The sequence below is a fragment of the Anolis carolinensis genome, chromosome 6, assembly GCF_035594765.1.
Source record: "Anolis carolinensis isolate JA03-04 chromosome 6, rAnoCar3.1.pri, whole genome shotgun sequence".
Classification (NCBI taxonomy): domain Eukaryota; kingdom Metazoa; phylum Chordata; class Lepidosauria; order Squamata; family Dactyloidae; genus Anolis; species Anolis carolinensis.
In genome coordinates this window covers 82,629,144-82,656,340 of record NC_085846.1, presented here as the reverse complement: position 1 = coordinate 82,656,340, position 27,197 = coordinate 82,629,144, and the positions used below count along the sequence as shown (strand labels likewise).

The window sequence follows — 27,197 nt, the reverse complement described above, 5'->3', positions numbered from 1 at the left end:
TGGATTATAACAACCACATCGCTGGGAAAATTCACAGCAACCCAGCTCCCTTAAGGTTTGGGCTAAAGACTGGAGGCATAATAACCCACGCAAATAGGAGCACAAACTGTTACTTCCAGTATATCCCCCAACTGGGTTGATTCATTAGTTATTTCCAATAGCCACATAGATATAGATATAGGTGTATGTATGTATAAATATGTGTGTGTATGGATATTTTACCTTGCATTGGAATAAATATACACACACACTTTCCTTGCCCTTTGGAGAAGCCACCGGCTCCTCTCTGCACCTTCTTTAATCTTCCAGCGCCTCCTTTCAGCCGCCAACGTGCCGAATGACGGCGCTTCCTCGGCGGCGGAGGCTCCTCCCCTTTTTCCTCCGCCTCGCCGGGAGTCACGAGGCTGCGGAGCCTTGGTCCATATGCCCGCCGCCGCTCAGCCGGCTTGGCTTCATTTCCCGCGGCATCGGAGCCCAGATCGCGGGAGAAGAGTGGCAGCAACATCAACAAGAAGGTAAGCACTACCGGTAGTCTTTACAGTGTAGATGAGGCATGGGCAAACTTGGGGCCTTCTTTCTCTTCAGGTGTTTTGGACTTCAACTCCCAGCATTCCTCACAGCCTCAGGCCCCTTCCTTTTCCCCCTCAGCCGCGGCTGAGGGGGAAAAGGAAGGGGCCTGAGGCTGTGAGGAATGCTGGGAGTTGAAGTCCAAAACACCTGAAGGGAAGGCCCCAAGTTCGCCCATGCCTGACGTAGATGCTGTCATTGCTTTGGAAAGGATCTTGTTTACAACCGTTTGCCTAAAACAGTTGGAAAGGGTACTACAAGAGAATATGAGACTATTATCACTCCTCTTCAGGGAAGGAGATTGAGGCTCTTTAAAAGCAGAACAAAACAAGGCACTTGGCTGGTGTGTCATGCAGTGTATCTACATCTCGGAATGAATGGTTTGATATCTCTTTCACTGCCATGGCCCAAAGTGATGAAATCCTGGGTGTTGTAGTTCGGTGAGGAAACGGCACACTTTGGCAGAGAAGGGTTCGAGAAGCATTATCTCCTGACGTTTCGCCCACATCTATGGCAGGCATCCTCAGAGGTTGTGAGGTATATACCTCACAACCTCTGAGGATGGCTGGCATAGATGTGGGTGAAACGTCAGGAGAGAATGCTTCTGGAACATAGCCATGCATCATGTGGCCAGCATGACTACATGGAGCGCCATTACATTCCTGCTGGAGCAGTACCTATTGATCTACTCACATTTGCATGCTTTTGAACTGCTAGGTTGGTAGAAGCTGGGGCTAACAGTGGGAGCTCACCTTGCTCCCTTGATACAAACAGCCCACCTTTTTGGTCAGCAAGTTCAATCTGCTGCACCACCAGGGGCTCCATTCCTAAAAACCTGATGGACTAGGAAAATCTCCACTTGCCTGGAGAATGACAGCAAGGCATTAGCCATCCTTGCCTTTGTAGTGAGAGATTTCCACAGCCTGGGAGCAGTCAATGAGGAACAACTGTATTTTTTCTTTCAGCCAAATATGCCTGGGAAGAGATAGAAGTATATACAAGTAATGCATTGACACCACTTTAACTGTCATGACTCCGTGTGATGGAATCATGGGTCTTGTAGTTTGGTGAAGCACCAGCACTTTTGCGCAGAGAAAGCTAAAGAGTTTGTAACACTACAGCAATAGCGATAGCACATCCAAGCATTAAAATCAATAAGTAAGAATTCCATTTTAGTATAAGCTGGTAGGAAGGAATGATCAGAGTTGTAGAATCATGAAGATAGAAAGGATTCTGAGGGTATTCTATTCCAGCCCCCCCCCCCCCCCAATGCAAATAATGTTCATAAAGATGACAATTCAATCTCTGGTTAGTGATTTTTAATGGAGGACATCCATCGCTACCCAAAGGAGCCGCAGTGGTGCAATAGGTTAAACCCTTGTGCCAGCTGAACTGCTGACTTGAAGGTTGGCAGTTCAAATCCGCGAGACGGGATAAGCTCCTGTCTGTCACCCCTAGCTTCCCATGCGGGGACATGAGAGAAGCCCTCCGCAGGATGGTAATATATCCGAGGCGTCCCACGGGCAGCATCTTTGAAGACGGCCGATTCTCTCACACCAGAAACGACTTCTCTCAATTCGCTTCTGACACAATAAAAAAATTACCCCCAAACTTGTCCATTCCACTGCTGATTCACTCTTATCAGGAAGTTCACCTAAAGTTTGGCAAATTTTCTGTTCCTGTAAATTGAATCCATTGGTTCAGGCCTAGTCTTTGGCGCAGTCGAAAGCAAGCTTCCTCTATCCTCAACATTACATCCTTTAGATATCTTAAAGATAGTACTTGTATCTCCTCTTTCAGGTAGAAAACATATGGAGGGCCACACATTCTCTTTCTCTGTCCTAGGGTGCATCTCTACTTTTGAATTAATGGAATTTGACTCCACTTTAACTGCCATGGCTCAATGTTATGGGATCTGGCAGTTGTAGTTTTACAAGGTCTTTAGCCTTCTCTGGCAAAGAGCTCTGGTGCCTCAAATCACAACTACCATGATTCTATAGCATTGAGCTATCACAGTGGTATCAAACTGCATTAATTTTAGAGCAGAGATGCATTTATACACATATTCATTGTAGACAGTCTGAATTGTACTACTGGTTGGACAGAGTTTAGAAACTAGCAATAAGTGATGCTAAAGTTCTGTGTGCGGATGTAAGGGATTGTCCAAAGGTAAAGCATTAAGCAAAGCAGTGTTAATGTCTTGTGCAACAGGGTAGTTGTGTCTGAGTGTACAAGCTTGTTTTGAACATGTTTATTTTATCGTGCAAAAATCATATTGAAAAAAGAAAAGGAGAAAGAAAAAAATAGAAAGTGTAAAATGAATTCATTAAAATAAGCCAAAAAATAATGAAATATGCATTACAAACCCATCTACGCAAATTTAAAAATGCATCCAAGCAAAGTTGGCTTTATATGCCTTATGTTCTAATGCTGAAAGAGTTCAAAGGTTCTTTATATTCACTGGTTTTAACAGAAGGTGGATGGATACTTGTCCTTCCAATGCTGCCACATGCCTTTTTCAGTTTCTGAAAGGGCATGGAGAACTTATTTCTGTTGACTAAGAGCTTAATGTCTAGTGTGTGTGCAAATAGTTTGAGAGCATATATGAGTCAGAAAAATTCAAAGGTTGCTGCAACACACAACAAATTTGCCTGATAACCTTTCCCCAAAAGGAAAGATCTTATCCGTAAAGAGAAGTATGCTGTAATGCATTGGTTGGGCAAAATAGGGCTGTCTGATTCAATGTTACATTCCTAAATCTCAAAATGTCATATCTATATTGATTGGCAATATTTTTAAAAAAACAAATACAAATGCATCATGGGAATGAAGTGTGCCTGAGTTTTAAGACATTGACTAGTTTGTAAATTGTATGCTGCTTCCCCATTCTTCTCTTTCTTCATGACTATACGGTCTCCGAAAAGTAGAACTTAATTTTCCATTGTTTGTTATGTTGTACATTTTTTTCTCTTAAATATTCTAATTTAGCTTGCCTGTTGTTCCAGCAAGTCATGCTTCCTTTTTTGCGGCCCGTATCACAGAGTCATATAACTTTCCCCCCATACTGCTTCTGCCAGGCCAATTCCTATCTGAATAATTGGTTAGAATTAATAAGATACATGAAAAATCTGAAGATCTCTGAGCATAGTGGAACAGTTATTAGTGGTAGAGAGATGTCTTGTTCCCATGGCTCTTTAGTGCTTTAAAATAGCTTAGTGTTCTCTTTCTTTTAAAGTTCATACCAGCTTTTTCAAGCCTGATGCCCTCCAGATAAGTAAGAACACATTTCCTATCATTCCAAGCCATCGTGGAGTTGTAGTCCTATTGATCCTGCTAGCTTATGATCTTTGGTTCTTGCAGGCATTATTCTAATGTGCAGCAGTACGCACTAGATGCAGTAGAAAACAAGATTTTTGACAGTTGACAGTAGGGACCTTAATAGGAAATAAGGGTATATTTGAAAACAAGTAGATGAGAAAAAGGAAAGAAATTGATATTATTATTATTATTATTATTATTATTATTATTATTATTATTATTATTATTATTAGATTATCTGAAAGGTATGTTATTGTGGTGATGTTTCAGCATGATCACAGTTAGCATGGCCCATTAGAATAATGTGTGTGTGTGTGTGTGTGTGTGTGTGCCTTCAAGTTGCTTGTTGACTTATGGCAACACCATGAATTTCATAAAAAGTGAATACTCAGAGGTAGTTTTACCAGATCCTTCTTCTGAAATATAGTCTATATCACCTGGTATTGATTAACTAACCCCCCTCTAAGTAATAACTAGAGTTGAGCCTGCTTACTTTCTAAGACCACATGAGATCCACCACAGAAAAATAACTCATGGTGTTTGGTAGATTAAGGTTAAACATCTTCTCAGTACTAGACCTTTGTTTTCTTGGACAGCAGGGAGGGGGAAAAAAAAGCTTAGAATAAACTCTTGCTTTCAGCACAGTATTAACATGCTGTATTATTGGGTGTGTTTTTTGCTTAGAAAATGATTACTCCAGATGAATTCCTTAATTATTGCTGAATATAAATTATGCCTTTTAGGCTGCATAGTACAGAATTCAGTCAATCTCCTACTCTCAGATTTCCTGAGAGCTTTTTGTTTAATATTAAAACTTGCATTTCTTTTTGTAGAACAATATACTTGAGTAGAAGAGCCAGTGTAGTGTAGTGGTTTCAGTGCTGGAGTAGGACACGGGGTTTATGGCTCAGCTATGTAAGTCCATTGGGATAACTTGGGCATGTCACACTCTCTCACCTGAAGTGGAAGGCAATGCAGATATTCTCTGAATAGATCTTGTCAAGACAATCCAATGATATGTTGGAGTGAATTTGAAAGTGCATAACAATACATTAATGAATAGAGCCATGGTATTCACGGTTCAGAGGCCATGCTGGACTTCTTGGATTATACAAGGCTCTGTGTGACGGGCGGGGCACATCAAAGAAACACAGTCAACAAGACAAATTATTTACTCACTGACCACAGGAAACAATTCAAAGTTCCAAGTATGTCAGCTGAAGCCTTGGTGCATCTCATATACTGTATATACTCAAGTATAAGCCTAGTTTTTCAGCCCCTTTTTTAAGACTGAAAAAGCCCCCCTCGGCTTATACTCGGGTGAGGGTCCTGGTTGGCTTATATTGGTATTATTACATTTATTATTTTTCTCTATTACTGTTGCTACTATTACATTTATTTTACTCTATTATTAATAATAATACATGTATTATTTTACTCTATTTATTATTACTTGTATTATTTTCCTGTACTTATTATTATTATTATTATTATTATTACATGTATTATTTTACTCTATTATTATTAAAAGGATACATAAGCACATTTACATTGAAGAAGATGAGAATAATGATTTGATCAGAGTTGGGCAGTCTTATCTTAAATTTGAGCTTTATGTAAATATTCAAAAACGTTTAACCTACTGATGCCTCAATTAATGTAATTTTATTGGTATCTATTTTTATTTCTGAAATTTACCACCCTCGGCTTATACTGGAGTCAATGTTTTCCTAGTTTTTTTGTGGTAAAATTAGGTGCCTCGGCTTATATTCGGGTTGGCTTATTCTCGAGTATATACGGTAATTATCATTATTTACCAGGGGCAGGGGATATTGTTGAACCTCAGCTTCCATCATTCCTAGCCAGTACAACCAGTAGTGAAGGTATATGGAAGTTGTAAAATGGGTTATACATTCCCAATTGTAAGGCTGTCTTCAATTCTACTTCCAATTTGTGCAACTGGGAATTACAGATTGCCAATATCTGTTGTTTAAGGTGGGTGTGTAATCATTGCTTTGGGAATGTTTCTCCTTTAAAATCAACCCTTGTTAACCCAGGCCCCCCAAATGTCCTGGGCTACTGATTCCATCTTCTCCAAACAGCATGTCTCACGATATGAGATAGTCAGGACTGTACTGTGACTGCTTTACTTGAAGTAAGGCATTTCTGACAGTCCAGTTGGGCTGATCTGTGCTACAAAAGGCATTGCTCATTGAAGCATTACACTTGTGTGTGCAGTGAAACATGGGAATCACAAGATAGCAATACACTTTATGTGAAATTTCTTTAGCTCTTTTACAGCCAGGAAAGTATTCAGAAATCAGTAGGAATCTAATTTCCATTCAATAGCAAATCAAGTTTTTGATCTTCATTGGCCCAACTGTTTTTGTGACTAACATGGATCAAGACAAATCATAGCCCAGAAAAACAAGACACCAAAATAAATAACCTTGCTGGCTGAGGGTGATGTGTTCCTAGGTGTTGTCATCTGCTGTGTTCTGGTGTTAAAATGAAAATGTGTGTATGTGTGTGTCTGTGCACCTTGGTACCCAACACCATGATTTTCCTTATGGCATCATATAGTTAGAAAATACTGTAAGGGCCATCTAGTCCAACCCGCTCCTGTACAGGAATGCACAATTAATGGATCTTTTGAAAATCAAAGGAAATACAGTTGGCCCTTTACATTTGCTGAGGTTAGGTGTGCAGGACCCTATGAAAAGGGGAAAAGGTGAATTAACCCCCTCCCCCTTTTTTAACCTGAGAGAACATCTTCTTGGGAATCTTTCCTCTAGCACATATTTATAGTCAACTTCCACCAGAAATGGACCATATCATCTCACTGGAAGACCTAGAAATTTTTAGAGAGGTATTCTCCTTAGAGAGTTGACTCTATGGCCAAAGTCTACCTAGAGATTGCCAGAGATAATATTTTAATCAAATCTATGTATAATCAAAACCACAAAAGTTAATTGTATTTTCCCTACTATTTCATGCTCATGAAATACATTTTCTTTCTTCTATATTTTCACATTAAGAAGCAGAAAAACAAGAAACTACATTAAGTAACCATCCCATTTACTAGAAGGCTAAGTAACTTTTTAAAAAAAACCCCAGTAACATGACTGTCTTCTGTGTGGTGATATCCTGTCTCCCTTTTCTAATTCCTTTCACCTCAGGGTTCTCACTCCTTAAGCCAATTATTTTGTGTATGCCCAGTGACAACGATTATGTTTTGCATGGGTAATTACTGTAGGAATGTATAAATGCTAATTGTACTTTGTCACATGAATTTATGATATTGAATTAGGTCATCCTTTTGTTCTTCTGCCATGAGATGAGTGTCATATATTGAGAAATGGATAATTCATCAACCATGATTTTATTATGACGGAGGTTCTAAAACATTATCAAAACATGTTGAAAAGCTATCTTCCCTGAGATTTTTTTTGTTGAGGTATTAGCTATTAGTTATTTTGGATATTAGTATATCATTAATATATGCAGATATTCTGTCATTGAAAGCTTGGCAAGACAGAACAACAAGAAGCATATGTAAAAGGTCCAGAACCTGTCTTATCCTGGAAGACTAAGCAAGGTCAGCCCTGGATGGCAGGCTGCCAATGAATATTTGGTGCTGTAATGCTATACAGTCAAGCTTCCAAACCTGTGGATTTCATTTTAGTAGATTTGATTATTTGTGGATTTGATTATGTAATATATTCTTTGTAGGACTCTCTAGGTCATCCAGCATGACTTTATGTTCAACTTCCATTATAAAGTCATGCTGGAGGACCTAGAGATTCTTGGAGCGAGCTCTTCTCTAGGCATTTGTAGGTCGTCCAGTGTGATTGTATGGTAAATCTCTGAGGTTTACAATACATAGAGATTCTGGAGGACATAGAAATTCTTAGAGAGATGTTCTCTCAGATAAAAGCATAATTTTTTATTTGCAGTTTTCCTACTTTTCTGGGTTCCTGTGCAGCTAGGTCCAGCTAATGGTGAAGATTGACTGTATTTCAGAGAAAGGACCTGGCAAAACCACCTGAGTGTTCCTTGCCTAAGAAACCTCTGTAAAATTAATGGGGCATCATGTGCCCTGCCATAAGGAGAGACAGGTATTATTATTATTATTATTATTATTATTATTATTATTATTATTATTATTATTATTATTATTCAGCCAACTTGAAGGCATTGATAGACACATCCCCCAAAATTCATAACTAAATGGTCCAAAACATGAAATATTAAATATGGATGGCCCTGAAAAGCCTAACCATTCTGCTTACATTACTTACTTCAATTTCTGAGCTGCTCGATGTGCTTAATCCCCTAGAAGCTAGTTACCGAGTAAATAAATTAAGCCTGCTACAGCAAGGAACACGTCAGAAGTCTTTAGCCAAGAGCTTGTGCTTTTTACCAATGATTGTAACTCGGTTTTTCTAAAATGTCAGCATTTCCAGGGAAAGACTCCTATCTGGAGAAATGGCCTGTGGTCTGTGTCAATAATGTTGAGCTAAATGGGCTGCTTCTCTGATGTAATGGTAAGATAGCATTGTATGCTCAGATTGCTGTGTAACTTTAGAAACAGCACTTCAGTGTTTAAACTGCACGTTCAGAACAAAGCAAATTTCTCATGGAAAGGAACTCCCTGGTTACTTATGTGCTCATCAATAAGACAATTGCAACACTGTTCAAAGTTACATCCTTTGAAAATGTTGTCAGACTTTGCCAGGGCAACATTTTAACATTTACACTTCCTGATTTTAAACTTGGGTCAAAATGAGTCCTAAAGGAAGAAATATACACAATCTTCCATGTTTTCTTGAAAATGAGAGCTATGTGGCCAAACAACTATATATCTGTATGTTCTTCCTAGAGGTCCTTCACAATTTGTTCTGTTCAGAGTGAAATTCATGTGGCCATTTACTGGCATTTACTTCTCACCACATGAAGATTCTTCAGCAATGTGTAGGACTAGCTCCATCCCCAAGTTGCATGTGCCAGTAATGATCCCAACTTGGCATGTGATCTGAAGAGGCAGAGTTGAGAACCAACAAGTTGTTTTGTAGGATGACCAGGGCATAATGAATTGAAATTTCAAAACTAATGCCATGAGTGGTATAGAAGGTATTTTTGGTGTGTCAAGTAAAGTTTTTTAAGGAGTTTCAGAGTCATCTTCGTGGGAATATTTCCGGTTTTATGCCATTAAGTTACAAATCTGTGTCTGCCTGCCTTCAAATTTCTTGTTAATTTAGGACTACCCCATTAATTTCATAGTGTTTTTAAAGGTAAAGAATGAAGTGGTTTTGCCTGTTCCTTCCTCTGAAATATAGTTATAGCAACTTATATTAATTGGTGGTCTCCTATCAAAGTATTAACCACAGATGACCCTGCATAGCTTCCAAGAACAGATGGGATCTGGTACCTTTAGTGTGTTTAGGCCACATGAATCCCTTAGCTTACTTCAAATGTAATGGGAAAATTAAAAGAAGAGTAATGAGACAATATTGTAATGAGAAAGTTTGCTTTTCAAACTCTAAAAAATGTAAGTCAATTTGATTTCTTCTCACAAGTAACTTTTCAGGCTCTGGAAGGGAATGCTTTTATCTTATTGGATTTGGAAATATGGAACTTGTTAAATGTTTGAAGTAGATTTAGTAGGTAAGATAAAGGTTCCCCCCTGACATTTGGTCTAGTAGTGTCCAACTCTGGGGGTTGGTGATCTCCATTTCTAAGCCGAAGAGCCGGCATTGTCCGTAGACACCTCCAAGGTCATGTGGCCGGAATGGCTACATGGAGTGCCGTTACCTTCACATCAGAGTGGTACCTATTGATCTACTCAACATTTGCATGCTTTTGAACTGCTAGATTGGCAGAAGCTGGGGCTAACAGTGGGAGCTCACCCCACTCCCTGGATTCAAACCACCGACGTTTTGGTCAACAAGTTCAGCAGTTCAGCGGTTTAACCTGCTGCATAACCAGGGGCTAGAGAAATATCTAAAGGTTTAGTGTTAGATGTGGAATATCCTGGTTTTTCAAAAAATGGGAGTGTAATCTGGAATAAACACGAGAACCTCAATGGATTGACTGTCCCTCTAGAAATCAATTTACTTGATTTTGATCTGAAGTCTTACAAGTATTGTTCTTTCAGTTTCTGTAATGGATGTACGTTGTACAATGTAGGTCATGTGTTGGCATTGAAATGAATCTATGTGAACTGTGGAAGTAGTAATTTTGTTTTGTGGTATCTGTGATTAATTGTGATCACTCTAGAGACCAACTTTCTGTTTCTAGAACCATCTCAGATTTATTGTGACTTGGCAAGATGTATTTGACATTTGCCTCTCCCTTCCTCTGGGACTAAGTCTGGATCTGGATCTGCACTGCCATATAATCCATTTTCTGAATCCAGATTATCTGCTTTGAATTGGATTATATGAATCTACAATGCCATATAACTTAGTCCAAAGCAGATAATCTAGATTCAGAAACTGGATTGTATGGCAGTGTAGATGGGGCCTGAGATAGTGTGACTTACCCAAGGACATTCAGTGAGTTTTCATGGCTGAGCAGGCATTTGAATCCTGGCCTTCCAGAGTTGTGCCATACTGTCTTTCACAGAGCTGAAATGCAAAAGTGAAACACATTCAGATATTATCTTTTTTTTTTTTTTTTTGGAAATGCAGCGTTTTTAGGTATTAGTCAATGTGGCAATGGCTTGGGGTACAATTTTCTAGCTTTCCTTTATATTTCTAGTCCGTTCTTTATATTTCTTTAGGGAAGAAGGCATTTTCTACATGGTGAGCTGGCAAATTACAGGCAACCTTCCACATTTGCTGGCATTAGGGGTGCAAGACCCCACAAAAAATGGAAAAGCCACAAATAAAAAAACACCTTATTTTTATTATACCTGAATGAACACCTTTTCTAGGAATCTCGATGTCCTCCAGTGTGATTCTATAGTCAACATTTACTGGATGTTCACCATAGACCCATGCTGGAGGATCTACCAATGCCGGATATATACTCTCCCTTAAACTCTAAGTTCTCCAATGTAATTCTATAATTCCAGCCCCACGTGGTCCACCCCCCTACTCTTACTTGCCTGAGAGAAGAGGGCAAAGTTCTTTCTAGTGTTCACTCATAGATAATATACCATATAAGTTGTAAGAAATTGCCCTCATCAGTTCCAGGTGTCCCTTTGGGAATGAGCTTTGTAGACCACTGATTATCTGATTATTTATGCTCAAAGCTTGGACAGGTACTTTAAAAGGGAGTGTTAGCCCTTCTTTAAAAAAAGGGACTGATAGCTCTGAAGTTCAGCAATACTTACTATTTTGATTATATATATATTTAAAGTTAGGTCTTTACTTTCTTATTTCTTAGAATAAGCAAAAACAGATATTTGGAAGGGGTCAGAATAAGCCTGAACAGGCAAGGTAACGGAATGATAGTCTGAGTTGAGATTCTTTTGGCATTTGTGGGGTAAATTCAGTTTTTTTATTACAGAATTCAAGAAATGGTTAGGAAATGGTTCTACCTCACATTTCAACATATGGCGTAGAAGCAGCAAAGAGGTTCCTTAACAGCACATTAACATAATGAAAACTAGTCTGGGTTTTAGTCATAAAATAATAATTAAAAAACAGTATTTTGCTGTTATTTTCATGTTGTTTGACAGATACCTGTTATTATGTGATGTCCTTTGCAAAGACAATATGGCATGGTACAGGTCTTCCTCCTGCCCAGCTACTGCTCCAATAAATATGTCCGTCTTGCTTAATGTTACATGTGAGTTCCACAGTGAATAGTTCATGCTATGTGTAGTTCAGGAACAACTCATTTTCATGGAATGACTCATTTCAGAACTGTATGCCAGAGAAACAAATAGACACACAATAGGTTTGGAGAATTGTCTTTGTCTATATCTAGGTTCCACTTGATTTCCCTCAATCCAAGACTATTCAAGCGTTTATGGGAAATTCCCACACTTTGTTCTTTTGCAATGCATATTAATGTGTACTATGTTTTTTAACTGTTAGAAATTCCTTTCTCAACACTTTTAATAATCTTATTTCTAAAGATCATATGCATATCAGTTTTCATATGCGTATTTATAGTAACCACCTTTCAAAAACTTCTGAATTATTTTTAATTTTGTATGATCTCGAAAGAGCCCATGGACTCACACAAAGTTACTCATCTAATAGGGGTTGAGATTATGTTGTTGTTGAACTGGAACTCTGTCTCACCTTTAGCTAAAATTGATGTCCTTTCAATTTTATTTATTTGGTTTTCATTACGTTTGTGTTTTTAGATTGGCTCCACATGCAGCTTGAAAGATGGCACCAAAGTATGAAGAACAGGTAAGATTATAAAATGACTCTTAAAAATGTGTGAAACTTCTGTTTGTGTAACCAACCAGGAAGCTGGTTTCACATTATTGAAAGGAGAAATTATTAAAATGAACATACTTCTGTACTGAGTCAGGTATTCTGTCAATCATATTGCATAGAACTATATATCACCAACTGGCTGAGTGAACTATGTAGTTTAAGGGATTTGTGTGGATACACTTGGCAGTATTTTAGAACTTAAAAAGGGATTGTGTAACTGTTGCAAAGATGAGATGACAAATATAGATTTCCTCCAACAGTTATGTTGTAATGATATGTGTCTCTGTGTGTAAAAGGTGGAAAATGAAGAGCTAGGCAGCTTTTGCAATTGGGGTCATCACGCACGGAAATTCCACTGACATGTTCTATTCATTTCAGTGCAAAATGGGCAAAGTGCAGTCTTCCAGTCTAGATCCTGGTGGACTATAACTCTTAACATTACCTACGTTAGCTGGGGTAGTTGAAAATTGCAGTTCAGCAACATATGAAAGGCCGTTTCTGCTTTAGTAGTTGAAAACAAGCATATTCTTAAAATGAAGTCTTCTTCTAAAATTGTTTGCATGGTTCCATATAGGGTTAACTCAAGCTTTCTAGGCAAAGGCCCCATCTACACTGCCATATAATGCAGTTTGGAACTCATGTAGCCTCATATAATGCCATTCAATTCAGTTAAACTGCATTATATGAGTCTGTACTGACCATAGAATGCAGCTCCATACTGCATTATATGGCTGTGTAGACAGGGCCAAAATACATTATGGTGGTCACCTTTTTTTTTTTCCTTTGTGAGCTTTGATGGCAAAGAACAAAGCTATGACGATCTTTGGCTGTTGTGTCGGTGGTTTAGTGAATCCATTCCATGCTTTACTTAGCTTTAAAGGAGCAATCACAAGTGAAGGAATGGAAGAATAGGGTCCAACACACTGGAAATCTCTTTTAAAACCTGGATTAAAAACCTTCCACTTCAGTTACATGGAAGCTACCAGCTGCCACTGAAATGTGGTAGTACCTGATAGCTTGGCCTGACCATTTTAATTTCCTGTAGTGCCCTTGGAATAGCATCAGGCTTTACAGGAAATTAAGGTGGCTTCTAGACCTGACGTATAGTACAATTTGGAGTGCAAGGGTGATTTACATTTTGGGTATCAACAGTAATCTTAGCATTGTGCTGGTAGACACACTACAGTTCTGGATGTTGAGAAGAGCAGTAGCATTATGTTAAGTTTTCAGCTTAAATATTGAGCATGAAAGTGCCATTCTGAGAGAGACAGCGAGTGCTTGTTGGCTCTGTTGGTCCTATGATTCTTTTCCTTCAACCACCCTTTTTTATGCTGCCATATTAATTGTGAAATCCTAAAGTTTCTAATCCTTCAGAGTAACTTTTTCATGATCTGCTTTGAGTGATAAATACCTCTCAATGTGATGCTTGACATCTTTGACAACCCCATTTAATTATTATTATTATTATTATTATTATTATTATTATTATTATATTTTTTCCTTTGTCTCCTTACAGCTCTAGGCAGGTTACAAAATTGCTAAAACACATAATCATTTAAAAATACTCCGTAGAACACACAGATAATATTAAAACATATTTCCACAAAATATACATTAAAATACATAAACATAAATTAGACGTAACTTGGAAGTTTGAAATTCATCATTAAAACTGTCTGGGGTAGGCCTGCCGGAAGAAATAGGTCTTCACTTGTGTCTTAAATTGCGACAACTGGTCTAGCTTTTTTGCTTCATTATTCATTGCAGAGGGCGATCTCAAGAGGAAGAAGAGGACTGGAGAGCAGCAGGGGTATTAGAAACTGAAAATTGAAAGGATTAGGTTGGAGACCATTGACTCCTCCATGGAAGATATGAACTTTGTAGACCACACTTTCGGGATTATTTGGTTCTCCATATTGTTTAGAGATATTCCAGATATTTCTGATTGAGAATGCACTATTATTTCTTTATTTCTTTATTTACCATACTTATATCCCTCCTTCCTCAACCCCGGAGGGGACTCAAGGCGGCCTTACAACAGGACTACCTTTGATTCACTATCTGATCTTTGTACAACAAACATCTTCTGAACAAATCTTGCTAAGAAAACCCCGTGTTAGGTTAACTTTTGGGTTGCTGTAGGTCAGAAATGGCTTGAAGGCACACAATCATAACAAACTCATTTACCTCTGCACAGTTGTACTGGATCAGTCTTCTCATCATAGGAACATATTGTTCCTTATTAAACTTTTGTAATTCAGAGAAATAATCCACAGTATTTGTAGAGTGAATGAACCGCATTCATGTCTAAAAAATATTCTAAGCTTTGTTTCATTCCTGAGGAAAATTATGTACTCTAACTAAAAAATAAAATAAGGTGGAAAAAAAACAAACTTGTTCTCTAAAAGGACTGATAAAAAGGAAAAAAAACAACAACCGGCATAAATATAGTATGCATGTTGCCAACTCTATTTCTGCCTTTTCAGCCCTGCTTTATGAAGATAACACTAGACAATTTGACATGAGTGCTCAAATGCACAAGGATTTTTTGAACAGTTGAACCGTAAATCCTAAATATTATTAGTGAATAATCCTCTTTTAACATTTTTTTTCCAACTGTAAAAATATGAAGTTGGGAAGACATTTCAATATATACTAGTCATGCTCATGTTTCTACCAGATGAAATATACTTTGTTTAAAACAAAAACTCTTTCAATATTTGAAGGGCATATTTTCACTTCAGAGTCCCTATTGCTTTTCTTTCTCTCCCTAAAAGTGGAATGGAGGATTGCAATCCCAAGTAAATTTTGATTGCGACTTCCAGGCTGTTGGCAAAATAATCTTTTCAGGGAGGGTCCAATAAATTTGCTGTTCAGGAGGGACAGTTGGGGGGACTTTTTCCAATCTTTTTCATTTGTATTTTAGGAGGAGGCTACAAAAGTTATTGGGGTTTCACATCTCCACCCTTTGTCTACAACTTTGTACTGCCAGCTAAAAAAAGGACATTTTCTGCATTGTGCCTGAAAAACAATCTGAATTCAAATATTCTTTACCCAAGAGAGAATATTTTCAGTGGGAGGTACAGAAGATAATGGGTGATTGATTCCAAGCAGGCCCAATGAAACAGTTGTTAACTTATCAAGTTCCCATTTATGAAATGGGTCATCTCTGTTTGGAAGTAATAACTTAATTTTGGCCTACATTCTCATCCACAGGCTAGTGCATCTGGTTGCATGTATTTGTGCATGACTACTTGCTTAAATAGCCCAACTGCCTCATCACACTAGATTAAAGCATGAAACCATTTTAAATCTGGTTTCTGCCTCCTGCAGAATTCTGGGATTTGTAGTTTGGTGAGGCCCAGGGCCTGTCCGGCTGAGCTGTTTAAAACCCCCTCCCTAAAGTGGATTTAAGTAGGATCCAAGCTCTAGTGCGATGAGGTCCCAAGAGCAATAGACCCTGTCAGATCTCAGAAGCTAAACAGGATCAGGCTTGGTTCTTATTTGGATCGACATTCATGATGAAAGCTGTACATTTCAGAGGAAGGTAATGACAAAATAAGAATTTCTGGCCTAAGCAAAAGTTCATGTCATATCCTGACGTACTCATCCAGCTTCAGTGTTGGATTGCTAATTTGAGTGTTTTGTGTTAATTTTGAATGAGAATCTTTGGAAGTCAGATTGGGCACATATTCTGTGCTTCTTTAAAACAAAGGCTGCTTCTTCTGTCAGCCCAATAATAATTCTGATCCAACATTGTTTATTCTGATTGGAAACAGCTCTTTGGCTCTTGGGCAGCGATTTTTCCTAGCTTGGTTGTTTGATATCACCTTTAGTAGAGATGCCAGGGACTGAATTTTGCACTGCTACAAAGCTCTGGCCCTTCTTCTTTATTTCCAGATGTAGGTTGCAGTTTTTCTTGTTTAACATGAATTTATTATGAAAGTAAAGTTACATGGAGTTCTTGTTAAAAATTCAGTGTTTGGGTATGTGTTTTAAGAGCCTACTGCTGTTCAAAGTACAGTTGATGGGTCTTGCCAGTAAAAAAGCATTGGAAGCAAGTCATGTTGGCATTAAAATGAATTGCAAAATGGCTAACTTACATATAAAATATCTATAGTCCTATCTTAGAATGAGCAAAAGTCAAATCATAATTTAAAACATAATTTAAATGGCATGCTATAAATGGCAATTAATATGATGGTAACTATATATGGAAAGACACCTTGAAGCTTTGGAGCATCTTGTGGGACTAACATTAGGAAGATACATACGAAGTAGAGCTGTGAGTAAATCACACCTTTTATATTTTAGTAGGACTAATCAATAGACAAGTTTAAAATTTTAAGATTTTTAGTTGTTGGGTGGTACAAAAAAATAAGGATGGGGAAGAATCAGAAGAGTTCTAAATTTAAGTGGGATCATTAGAACTGCAGTTAAATCCAGAGCTACTCTTAAGACAGATCTTCTTTTCTTCCAGAATATTTCAGTTGTTAAGGTTGCAAGAAATAACTATCTTAGAATTAGTGTTGGGAAGATTACCCTTTGCTGTTATTGTATTTTGCGGAAGACAAATGTTAAATTCATAGGTAGTACTACATTTCAAAACTTTCCATGGCTAAAAAAAGGACAATTATTTCCACTGCAACTTGATGATCATATTTGAGTGACCTGCTACCTAGACTTCTTCCATTTTTTAGCCCTGCCCTAGAGCCTCCCCTTGTCCCATAACCCAGTAGGCTACAGTTTCTGCACATACCTGCTGTGCAGCTTAACAATGAGCAACATGCTTTAACTTGATTTAGAATTTGGAAAGGAAAATGAAGCTTCCCCAAAAGCAAAATAAATATGATCTCAATTTCCTCCAAGCCCATACTGATTCTGACCAACTATCATGTACTGTCCCCTGGTCTGGTATAAAAGGCCTTATTATGACAGTATTCCATCACATCTTAGAGATCCTGGGAATTACAGTTAGCTTTCCATATCAATGTATTCAACCATTAATGGCTTGAACGTATTTTTTAAAAGCCCAAAAAAAGTCATTTTGCCATTTTATAAAGGGGACAGCATTTCACAATGCTGTTGTAAATATTAGGACTTGCACTTGCTTGGGTTTTGGCATCCCTGGAGGGTGGCTGGATCCTGAAACTAAATAGAATAGAATAGAATAACTTTATTGTCATTGTACACTGTATAATGAAATTAAATGCTTTTCCCAGCACACATCACAAAAATTACATACCCATCCCTCTACACTGCAGTGGTTCTCTGTGTTTCTTACACTTATTTCAAAGGTTCAGATGCATTAAGAAAACCATGTTTTCCAGGGTTTCTGGTGCCAGGATCCTTGCTCTTCCTCTGTTGTTGTTAGGTTTTTTTCACCTTCCTTTGGGAGATTTTGTTTGAAGCTCATGAACATTAGTCTGTTGTTTCACTTGTTCTGGCATTTTAATGCTTAATCATCAGAAAACCAATATTCTTCCTTTTATTATTTTCCCAGTTTCTTTTTCAGTAATATTTCCAGTGGTTTAGATCCAGACTAAGTCATATTTACAGTAGACTAGCAGCTCTGTAGTCATGATTAGGTGTGGGCACTGAACTGTCCATCAGATATTATTGAACTGCAACCAGGGCTGGCCGGAGATAAATGTATATATAAAGCGGGGGGGGGGGGGGAATTGCGCCCCCCCGGCGCCGCGGGAGGCGTGGCCATGTGCCGCGGGAGGCACATGGCCACGCCTCCCGCGGTGCCGGCGGGCCCCGCCTCCTGCTCCCTGGCCCCGCCTCTCACGCAGCGTGGGAGGCGGGGTCACAGCGAGCAGCGTGGGAGGCGGGGCCAGGGCTGGCCCCGCCTCCCGCGCAGCTCACCCCGACACCACCTCTCACCCAGCGCAGGCCGGGAGGCAGGGCTCCGTCCAGACGGGACCTTACCTCCCGCCCCACGCGCCCTGGGCTTTTCCAGGCGGGCAGACTGCACCGGAGGTCCCTTCAGGCCGCGATCGCCTGAAAAAGGCCAGACAGGCGAGGCTGAACTGCGTGGGAGGCAGGGCCAACCCTGGCCCCGCCTTCCACGCAGCTCACCCCGACCCCGCCTCTCACGCAACGTGACAGGCGGGGCCAGGGCGCACAGGCCAGGAGGCAGGGCTCTGCCCAGACGGGGCCTTTCCTCCCGCCCCGCGCGCCCTGGGCTTTTCCAGGTGGGCAGACTGCACCGGAGGTCCCTGCAAGCCGCGATCGCGGCCTGCAGGGACCTCCGGTGCAGTCTGACCGCCTGGAAAAGGCCAGACGCGCGAGGCTGAGCTACGTGGGAGGCAGGGCCAACCCTGGCCCCGCCTCCCACGCAGCTCACCCCGACCCCGCCTCTCACGCAACGTGAGAGGCGGGGCCAGGGCGCACAGGCCGGCCATCCAGGGCCATCCCAGCCGGCCATGAGAGCTCGCTCGTCGCCAAACAGGCCTTCCTGTTCTCCGGCGAGCGAGCTCATGTTCCCCGCTGGGGGGGGAAGCCTGACAGCGCCCCCGGGGCCCTGCGCCCAAGGCGGCCGCCTCACGTGGCCTCCGTGTTGGGCCGGCCCTGACTGCAACTCTCCACATACCTCACCATTGACTAAGCTTACCTTGGGCAGCTGGAAATTGCAGCCAGACAACATTTGGAGGGGTACCCAGTTCATACCCTTAATCAAGCTACCTTATTTTCAGTGGGTCAACTCTAATATCTGGATCTTACTCAGAACATACTACAGTATGATCCCCATAGCTTCAGGAGATACATTCTTGGACTTCACAGGGGTATGTGAAGCTACAGGTAATAGCAAATCCTACTGAAATGAAGTACATTTGACCTAGGAATATCATAGAGTCATGCTGGAGAACCTGGAAAACGTCTAGAGAGGTTTTTTTTTTGTTGGATGTGGATAAATGAAACTATGGATATCAGTCCCGTGGATTTGGGGATTGTACTGTATTTCATTTTAAACATATAGCTTATTCTTATCAGTTATTACTATTTATTGCAAAAGCTGTGAACACATCCAGAGCTTTGGTGGCATCCAGAAATAACATTTCATAAACACTGGAGAAGAATGTTTTCCACTGTTTCAACTTGCAGACTAATTCTTTGCATGTTCACTTAGAAGCAGGTTCAGTTGAGTTCACTGGGCTTTATTTCCACACAAATAGGCATAAGATTGGAGCCTTGGGTTGCTATTCTAAACACAGTTCTTAGATAATAAGCCCCTGGTTTATACAGGCTTGGGACTATAATGCAATTTTATATTGGGAGAGAAGGTAAACTACAATGACAAATGTGGGACATAAAGTTGGATCATGGGCTGTAAGCGACTTAGGGACAAGCTCACGAGAACAAAAGAACAAGCAGAAAGAGAAAATGAAAGAAAGAGAGTAAATAACTGAAAGAAAGAGTTGCTCAACTTAGTAAATATGCAGCCAGGTTCGGAATGGAAATACCCAGTGAGTAGTCTTTAGAATAAAATGGGGAAATTCCAGAGGGGAAACAAACTCCCTGGATTTTCCACATGTTGTGTTCTATGACATGATAGCTTCCCATCTGCAATGAACAAAAATGAGGACAACATTGTGTTTCTAATATTGTCATATCATACTGGAGTGAAGTGCCTTTCACATTTGACAGGGAATCAAAACAGCAGTGCATATAGGTAATTGCAGAAGCTGGAAAGCTATATTTAAAAATTGTATTATGTCATTCTATGAATTTTTCTAAACTCTGATGTATTTTGGATTTATTCCGTCCCTGCCAGCATAAGCAGATATGGTTCCCTCTTCCACATTTTGTCACATAGGGCTGTCATGTATACTACTTCCCTATGACTTATGAGTATAATATCCCTAGCATTTGTAATTAACCTACTAGACCAGTGGTTCTCAACCTGTGGGTCCCCAGGTGTTTTGGCCTACAACTCCCAGAAATCCCAGTCAGTTTACCAGCTGTTAGGATTTCTGAGAGTTGAAGGCGAAATCATCTGGGGTTCAACAGGTTGAGAATCACGGCACTAGACCCAACAAAGACCCAGTATGGTGTAGTGGTTTGAGACTATGACTCTGGATGTTAGGATTTGAAACCTACTGGGTGACCTTGGGCGACTTGCACTCTCCCAGGCTCAGAGGTTGGCAATGGCATACTCTCTCTGATTAGTCTTGAAAGGAAATCTTTAGGGTTTACATAAATAATAAGTGACTTGAAGGCACACAGCACAGATCCAAAAGCTGCTGTAGTACTATCTCTATTTTTAATCTTTCAGCCTGAGCTAGGAGTGCCCTTTATCATTATAAATCCAAATATTAAGACAAAACACTTTCATGCTTCACTTCATAGGTGAAGCATGCAAGAAAGTTATAACCTCCATTTTCATTTGATGAACCCTATGGTGCAATATAATTCTGACCTTGGGATCACAAGAAAGAGCTATGAAACACAGGTCATATGTGGTAAGACCTGTTTTCAGGCTGCAGTAAGCAGTTTTCTCCTCCTAGTGTTGGACTAGGATACTGGGAGTCCGGGGTTTGAATCCCTGCAGGGAATTGAAATCTACTTGTGACCTTGGAACAGCCCCACTCAACAAATTCTACCAAGAGAACCTTGTGATAAATTCAAATTAGGATTGTCACAAGTCAGAAATGACCTGAAGGCACACAAGAATAGTAGCAACAACAACTTCATTTATGTATGACAGAAGACCTATTCACCAAGATGCAAGAGCTAAAAGGGCAGAGAGAGAGATGGGTTATACACTGTCCTGCCCCCAGTGTCTCTGTGTGTACCAAACCCTGTTGACTCAGTTCTTGATCTTCCTATTTTGAGCAGGGAGATCTGAAGCAGTAAATGCTGAACATGAGTAAAGCTCTTCTGCTAAGTTGGAAATGTTGCTTAATCAGTATTTTCAGATTTCTAGTCAGATTGAAGCAACTGTGAGTTGAATTTCTCTTCAGTTCTTAGTGTGGCAAGATAAAGAAACTTCTTTAGGGAAACTGATTGTATCCAAAGGCTGTTGTGGTCAAAAGAGGGCTGCCTTCCCTCTTTTGACACATTACCCTGGCTGGGCAAGTAAATATATACACTGTTCATACATTTAAATATTTGGAAAAAAACGTTTGGGAGCTTAGTCCCAAATTCACAAGTCCATACGGTCAGTACACTGGTGACAGCAGACTCTGCAGAAAAGGCTTCAGTCATACTCTACAAAAAGGAAAATCAATTTGTTTAGCAAGACTTGCAAATGTTGGTTTATCAGCAAATGTTTGATTTTATACCTATTTTATATGCCCATATATCTGGGGTCATATAAAAATTTCTCAGGCAGAAAGGTGTCCCGAGGGGAATATTTTAAGTAGTAGGTGCCAGCACTCTTTGGTAAAGAAGGCTTAAGATCTTGTAAAACTTCAACTCTCACGATCCCATGGCATTGAGCTATTCCAGTTAAATTGATATCAAATTAATTCTATGGTATAGGTCAGGCATGGGCAAACTTTGGCCCTCCAGGTGTTTTGGGCTTCAACTCCCACAATTCCTAACAGCTGGTATGCACCCAGTGAGATACTCTGTTGTCCTCATTCTTCTTCCTGAAGAAAAGGCCTTCCTCTTGACTGACATCTCCTTAAGCCCAGCTATCAAATCTGCTAGATTACTTTGTTATAGGAACCGATCTTCTCCAGAATCTTGCCCTGTGGCACCACTGGCCCATACTACACTTCCTTTGGAGGAAAACGCACAGAAGACAAGTCTCATTCTGTATAGGCAATGATTAGCTGTGTTTCTCCTGTTCCGTGGTACATCTCTTAAGCATGGTGTGGAGACTTACTGGAAAAAAATGATCCTTTGCTCCTGCTTTACTATATGAAGGGTCCTGAAATGGATCGCTTGTGTAATAGATAGGCTTACTGAATATTTTTAAAACGTTTTATTATGGAGTTTCAATGTGAAGTTGAAAGAGTACATATGGTGTATTGGCATCGAATTCTGCCAGATCTGTAAGCTGCCCTGAGCCCCCTTGGGTGAGAAGGGCTGGATAGAAATTATGGAAATAAATAAATAAATACTGCTAAGGGTCTGATTTTTTAAAATGGTTTTAGTCATGTTAAACTTTCAGTAACCATGAGCTGAGGTTTCTTCACCTCAATTGTGCTTCCTTTTTAGATAAAAGGGAACTGCATGATGCGAATTACACTTATGGGACTCTAACGATTAACTGAATGTCTAGGGCTAGGCCAGATTGCTGTCTTTCTCACTACTTTTGCTTTCTACCTCAAAGTAATTTATGGGTGAATGACAGCCTCAGGAGGTTGGTTTGAGAACTGTGCACAAATAATATACTCAAACTCCAATTTAAGAAGTGGGATAATGTTTTCATGTGCTGAAGGGGTCCGTTTATCACTCAGTGGTGCTCACCATGGCATGGTGGCGAACTTAGAGAAGTAGTCTAAAGTTTCAGCGTGCTAAAGCCTTCTTTCTTTCCTTGTTAGCCAAGACATTATGTATAACACTAGGCTGGTCCAATTCAGCTGGAGGACAATCCGTTGTTGGCATCCAAATTTTGTTAGGTACCCAGATCTATTTTTGGGAGTCTCCTGAAAATCGGCTAATGGAAAAATCTGTTTTCAGCTAGGCAGCCAAAAAATCTAGGAAGATCCATCCCATTGGCAGCAGTGGGGAACTTACGAGATTCCCCTTTCTGTCCCTGGGACCCTTTCCTTTCTTCCTTTCAAAGGAGCCTGGGTTTGAGGAATGGAGCTAAGGAAGCATGCACTGTGTGCTCCTGAATAGAAGGGAAGAAGCCACGCTCTGCAGTTATGTGGGCTGTTTTGGGTGAAAAAAAACATGACGGCTGAGCCATTGCCATAATGGCCATCGGGAGAAGCCAAACAAGCAGAAGAAGCTGAAGGAAAATGGCTAAAACAGATTTGTGCACAAGTCTACTAAAGACCTGTTTGCAGAAGACCTCCAAATACACAAACTGGACTTTGGAATATGCACTCTGTTCCTTACTGAAGCACTTCTGCATCCCACTGTAGTTTTCAAAGAAAGAAGTCCATAATAAACTGTTGCTTTGCTGTCATGATGTTTCCCACCTTTAAGATTAGTATATGTGTATGTGAATTAATAGAGGTTGTTTTGTTCATCTGTATCTAGACTAAATCTTAGGCTACTGTGCATTCTACAGCATTCATAAATAAATATTTGGGCAAGTTTTTTTGTGAAACTGCAAGTTGCTTCTGGTGTGAGAGAATTGGCCGTCTGCAAAGATATTGCCCAAGGGACGCCCAGATGGTTAGATGATTTTACCATCCTTGTGGGAGGCTTTTCTCGTGTCCCAGCATGGGAAGCTGGAGCTGACAAAGAGAGCTCATCTGCTCTTTCCCCGGATTCGAATTGGCAACCTTCAGGTCAGCAACTCTACCTTCAAGTCAGCAGTCCTGCCTGCACAAGGGTTTAACCCACTGCACCATGGGGGCGCCATCTGGGCAAGTAGGATCCATTCCTTGTTCTGCAGGTCCTTCCCAGAGCTTTTCTATATGACCGATAGATTGTGGAAGGCATAGCCCAAAAAACATAATTCTATTAAGATCTGGTTCTTTTTCATGTTAAAAGGCTTACAGCTTTTTAACATGAAACAGAACCAGATCTTAGTAGAATTACATGCTTAAAGTGAGGGTGCATCTACACTATAGAATGAATGCAGCTTGACACCACTTTAACTGGCAAGGCTAGATGCTGTGGAATCATGAAAGTTGCAGTTCTACAGTTCTATAGCCTTCTTTGCCAAGTGTCTCACTAAGCTATACGTTTCATTATGCCATAGCTTTGAGCCAGTGCAGTTAAAGTGGTGTCAAACTGCAATAATTCTATAGTGTCAGTGCATCCTAACTCAGAGTAGTATCCAATGCTTTGTGTGTACTAAGGACAGGAGATCCGTCAAAAGGCTGTCTCTTTTCCATTTAAGCAAGTGTGGGGTCTCTTTTAGCTAAAGCTGAAAGTAAAGCCGAAATATAATTTTGCATGATCATTAACAACACTTGTTTCCTGTGAAGGTTATTATAAGCAACAGTGATAAAGCTGTGTTGTCGAAGGCTTTCATGGCCAGGATATCACAACCCAGTGATAAAGCTTTTTAAAAATATTAGCCATTTATTCTGTGCCGTTTTTGTGTGAGATGGCAAAAATACAATAATCGAGACCCTTCTTAATTGAAACTTTTACTAATTGGCACAACAGAGATCTTTTCTTATAAGCATGTATTTCCTGATTTGAAATATACAGTATTATCTAATCTAGAAATTCCCCTTTGGCTAGTTGACAGGGTTTCCTGGACACGTGCTACAGGCAATATTAGTCATTGTTTTCATTTTGGTTGGTTAGTATTTTCTTTGATTCCTCCTCCCTTTACCTCAATGTTCTTTTTAAGGCATGCATATCTGTATAATGAGAACATAAGTAAGCTGTAGCCAGGCAAGCTTACTTGGGTCCCTCTTTTTAAGAAGAGTTCCATGCCAACATCATTATTATGTTGTTTCAGGAATTTGTAACAGTCTTGGTTCGAGATCCCCAGCTACAAAGAGAAGACTATTGGCATTCATATATAGACTATGAAATCTTCATTCATGTAAGTATGCATGGTAGAGTGTGAAAATGCTTTTTTGTGGTAGTTCTTTCTAAATATGAATTAATTGTTGATTTTTTTATTTATTAATTCAGATGTTTGGCTCCCACTCCATATCACAAGATCACAGAATATGGCAAGCTAAAGCTTTTTTATGAGATACATGAAAAATATGCTTGGAGCAGACACTGCAGAAAATGTCAGGACTGCTGTTCTTTTCTCATGTCGCATCTACACTGTCATATAAAATTCAGATGTATCTGCTTTGAATTGGATTATATGGCAATGTAGACTCATATAATCCAGTTCAAACCATATAATGTGGATTATTTTATTTGATAATCTGGATTGTATAGCCATGTAGATCGTGGATAGCTGTCTACAGAAACTGAGACCCCTTCTACACTGTCATATAAAATCCAAATTATCTGCTTTGAATTGGATTATATCGCAGTGTAGACTTGTATAATACAGTTCAAAGCAGACAATGTGGATTATCTGATTATATGACAGTGTAGAAGGGGTGGTGATTCAGGCATTTTTAAATCTTGGGTAATGGTAGCAGGCAACCGATATGTAGCATGTTAAGGTACGTCTGTTTACAGATCAAGTATGTTCTATATCTTTACAGACAAATAGCATGTGTTTTACAAGGAAAACATCTTGTGTCCGGCGGCGGTTTAGAGAATTTGTGTGGCTCCGGCAGAGACTTCAGAGCAATGCAGTGCTAATGTAAGTAATTTCCAGACAATAACAGTATAGAGTCAGTGACAGAATGCTTACAGTTTATACATGGCATAAGGGAGGAATAGCACTGGGTAGGGAGGAGAGAAAAAAACAGCACACCATTTGTTGACTTGTATAGGGGAGAGTAGTAGTGATGAGTCCATTCTGAGCCTCTGTCCCAAGACTAACTCACTCCAAGGCTACAAAAGCCAATTCTGACTGTGCTGGTCAGAATTGGTTGGTTACATTGTGTGGTTACATCAAACATTTGTAGCTGCTGTTTCAAGTGATGTTTTGTCACTACGTAATGTTTTCATGGTATCTCTAGCTGTTTGGGTGGGGTGGGGGGTGGGACTGGTGAGCCTATAGGCGTTTTAAAATGTTTTTGTGTGTTTAGTCTAGTTTGCGGAGATCCAAAGGGTTGTAAAGAAGGGGTACAAAGGGCTACTTGCAGACTGACCACCACAAGATCCCAACTTTCTCTATTCATCAAAATACAGTCTTGGGCCTTATCTACACTGTCTATTTAATGCAGCCAGACACAAACTCCCGTGAAAGCATGCAAAGGAAAGCCCTTAATGTACATCAGTGTTTTGTGGTTCATGTAATTGGGCCTCAAACTGATTCCAGAATTTTCTATGTCAGTGGTTCTCTATTTTCCTAATGCTGTGACCCCTTAATACAGTTCCTCATGTTGTGCTGACCTCCCAACCCTAAAATTATTTTTGTTGCTACTTCATAACTCTGATTTTGCTACTGTTATGAATCACAATGTAAATATCTGATGTATTTTCACTCACTTGATCAAATTTGGCACAAATACCCAATACACCCAAATTTGAATACTGGGGGAGGATGAATTTGTCATTTTGGAGTTATAGTTGCTGAGATTTATAGTTCACTTACAATCAAAGAGCATTCTGAACCCCACCATCGATGGAATTGAACCAAACTTGGCACACAGATCTCCCATGACCAACAGAAAACACTGGAAGGGTTTGGTAGGCATTGACCTTGAGTTTTGGAGTTGTAGTTCACCTACATCCAGAGAGCACTGTGGATTCAAACACTGATGGCTCTGGACCAAACTTTGCACAAATACTCAATATGACCAAATTTGAAAACAGGTGGAGTTTGGGGAAAATAGACCTTAACATTTGGGAGTTGTAGTTGATGAAATTTATAGTTCACCTTAAACTCCACCAACAATAGAACTGGTCCAAACTTCCCACACGGAACCCCCATGACCAACAGAAAATACTAGAGGGATTTGGGAGGATCTGGCAGTGACTGAGGAGAGATGTAGTTCACCTATATCTGGAGAGCACTGTGAATTCAAACAACCATGGGAGGATTCACCACCTGTTTCCAAAAAGGGAGAGAAAGACAGGCGGAGAGATCATCAGCCTTCTCTGGTAAAGTGGTTCCTAAGACCATCAGAAATATGTTTTTTATGGCCTTTGGCGACCCCTCAGACACCCCCTCGTGACCCCCCAGGGGTCTAGACCCCCAGGTTGAGAAATGTTGTCCTATATAATCATCTGCACAGT

The 27,197-nt window shown here is 40.0% G+C and overlaps 1 protein-coding gene across 1 annotated transcript in view; it reads left to right on the top strand.

The window, feature by feature from the left end:
• The first annotated feature begins 362 nt into the window (after positions 1 to 362).
• The window catches only part of snx10 (sorting nexin 10), a 40,950-nt gene continuing 14,115 nt past the window's right edge, over positions 363 to 27,197 (top strand). Inside the window, exons 1-4 of the mRNA XM_003222154.3 lie at positions 363 to 515; positions 12,209 to 12,257; positions 24,838 to 24,924; positions 25,553 to 25,653. Of these exons, the coding sequence (XP_003222202.1) occupies positions 12,234 to 12,257; positions 24,838 to 24,924; positions 25,553 to 25,653 (212 nt within the window). The 5' untranslated portion in view covers positions 363 to 515; positions 12,209 to 12,233. The remainder of the gene's footprint in view (positions 516 to 12,208; positions 12,258 to 24,837; positions 24,925 to 25,552; positions 25,654 to 27,197) is intronic.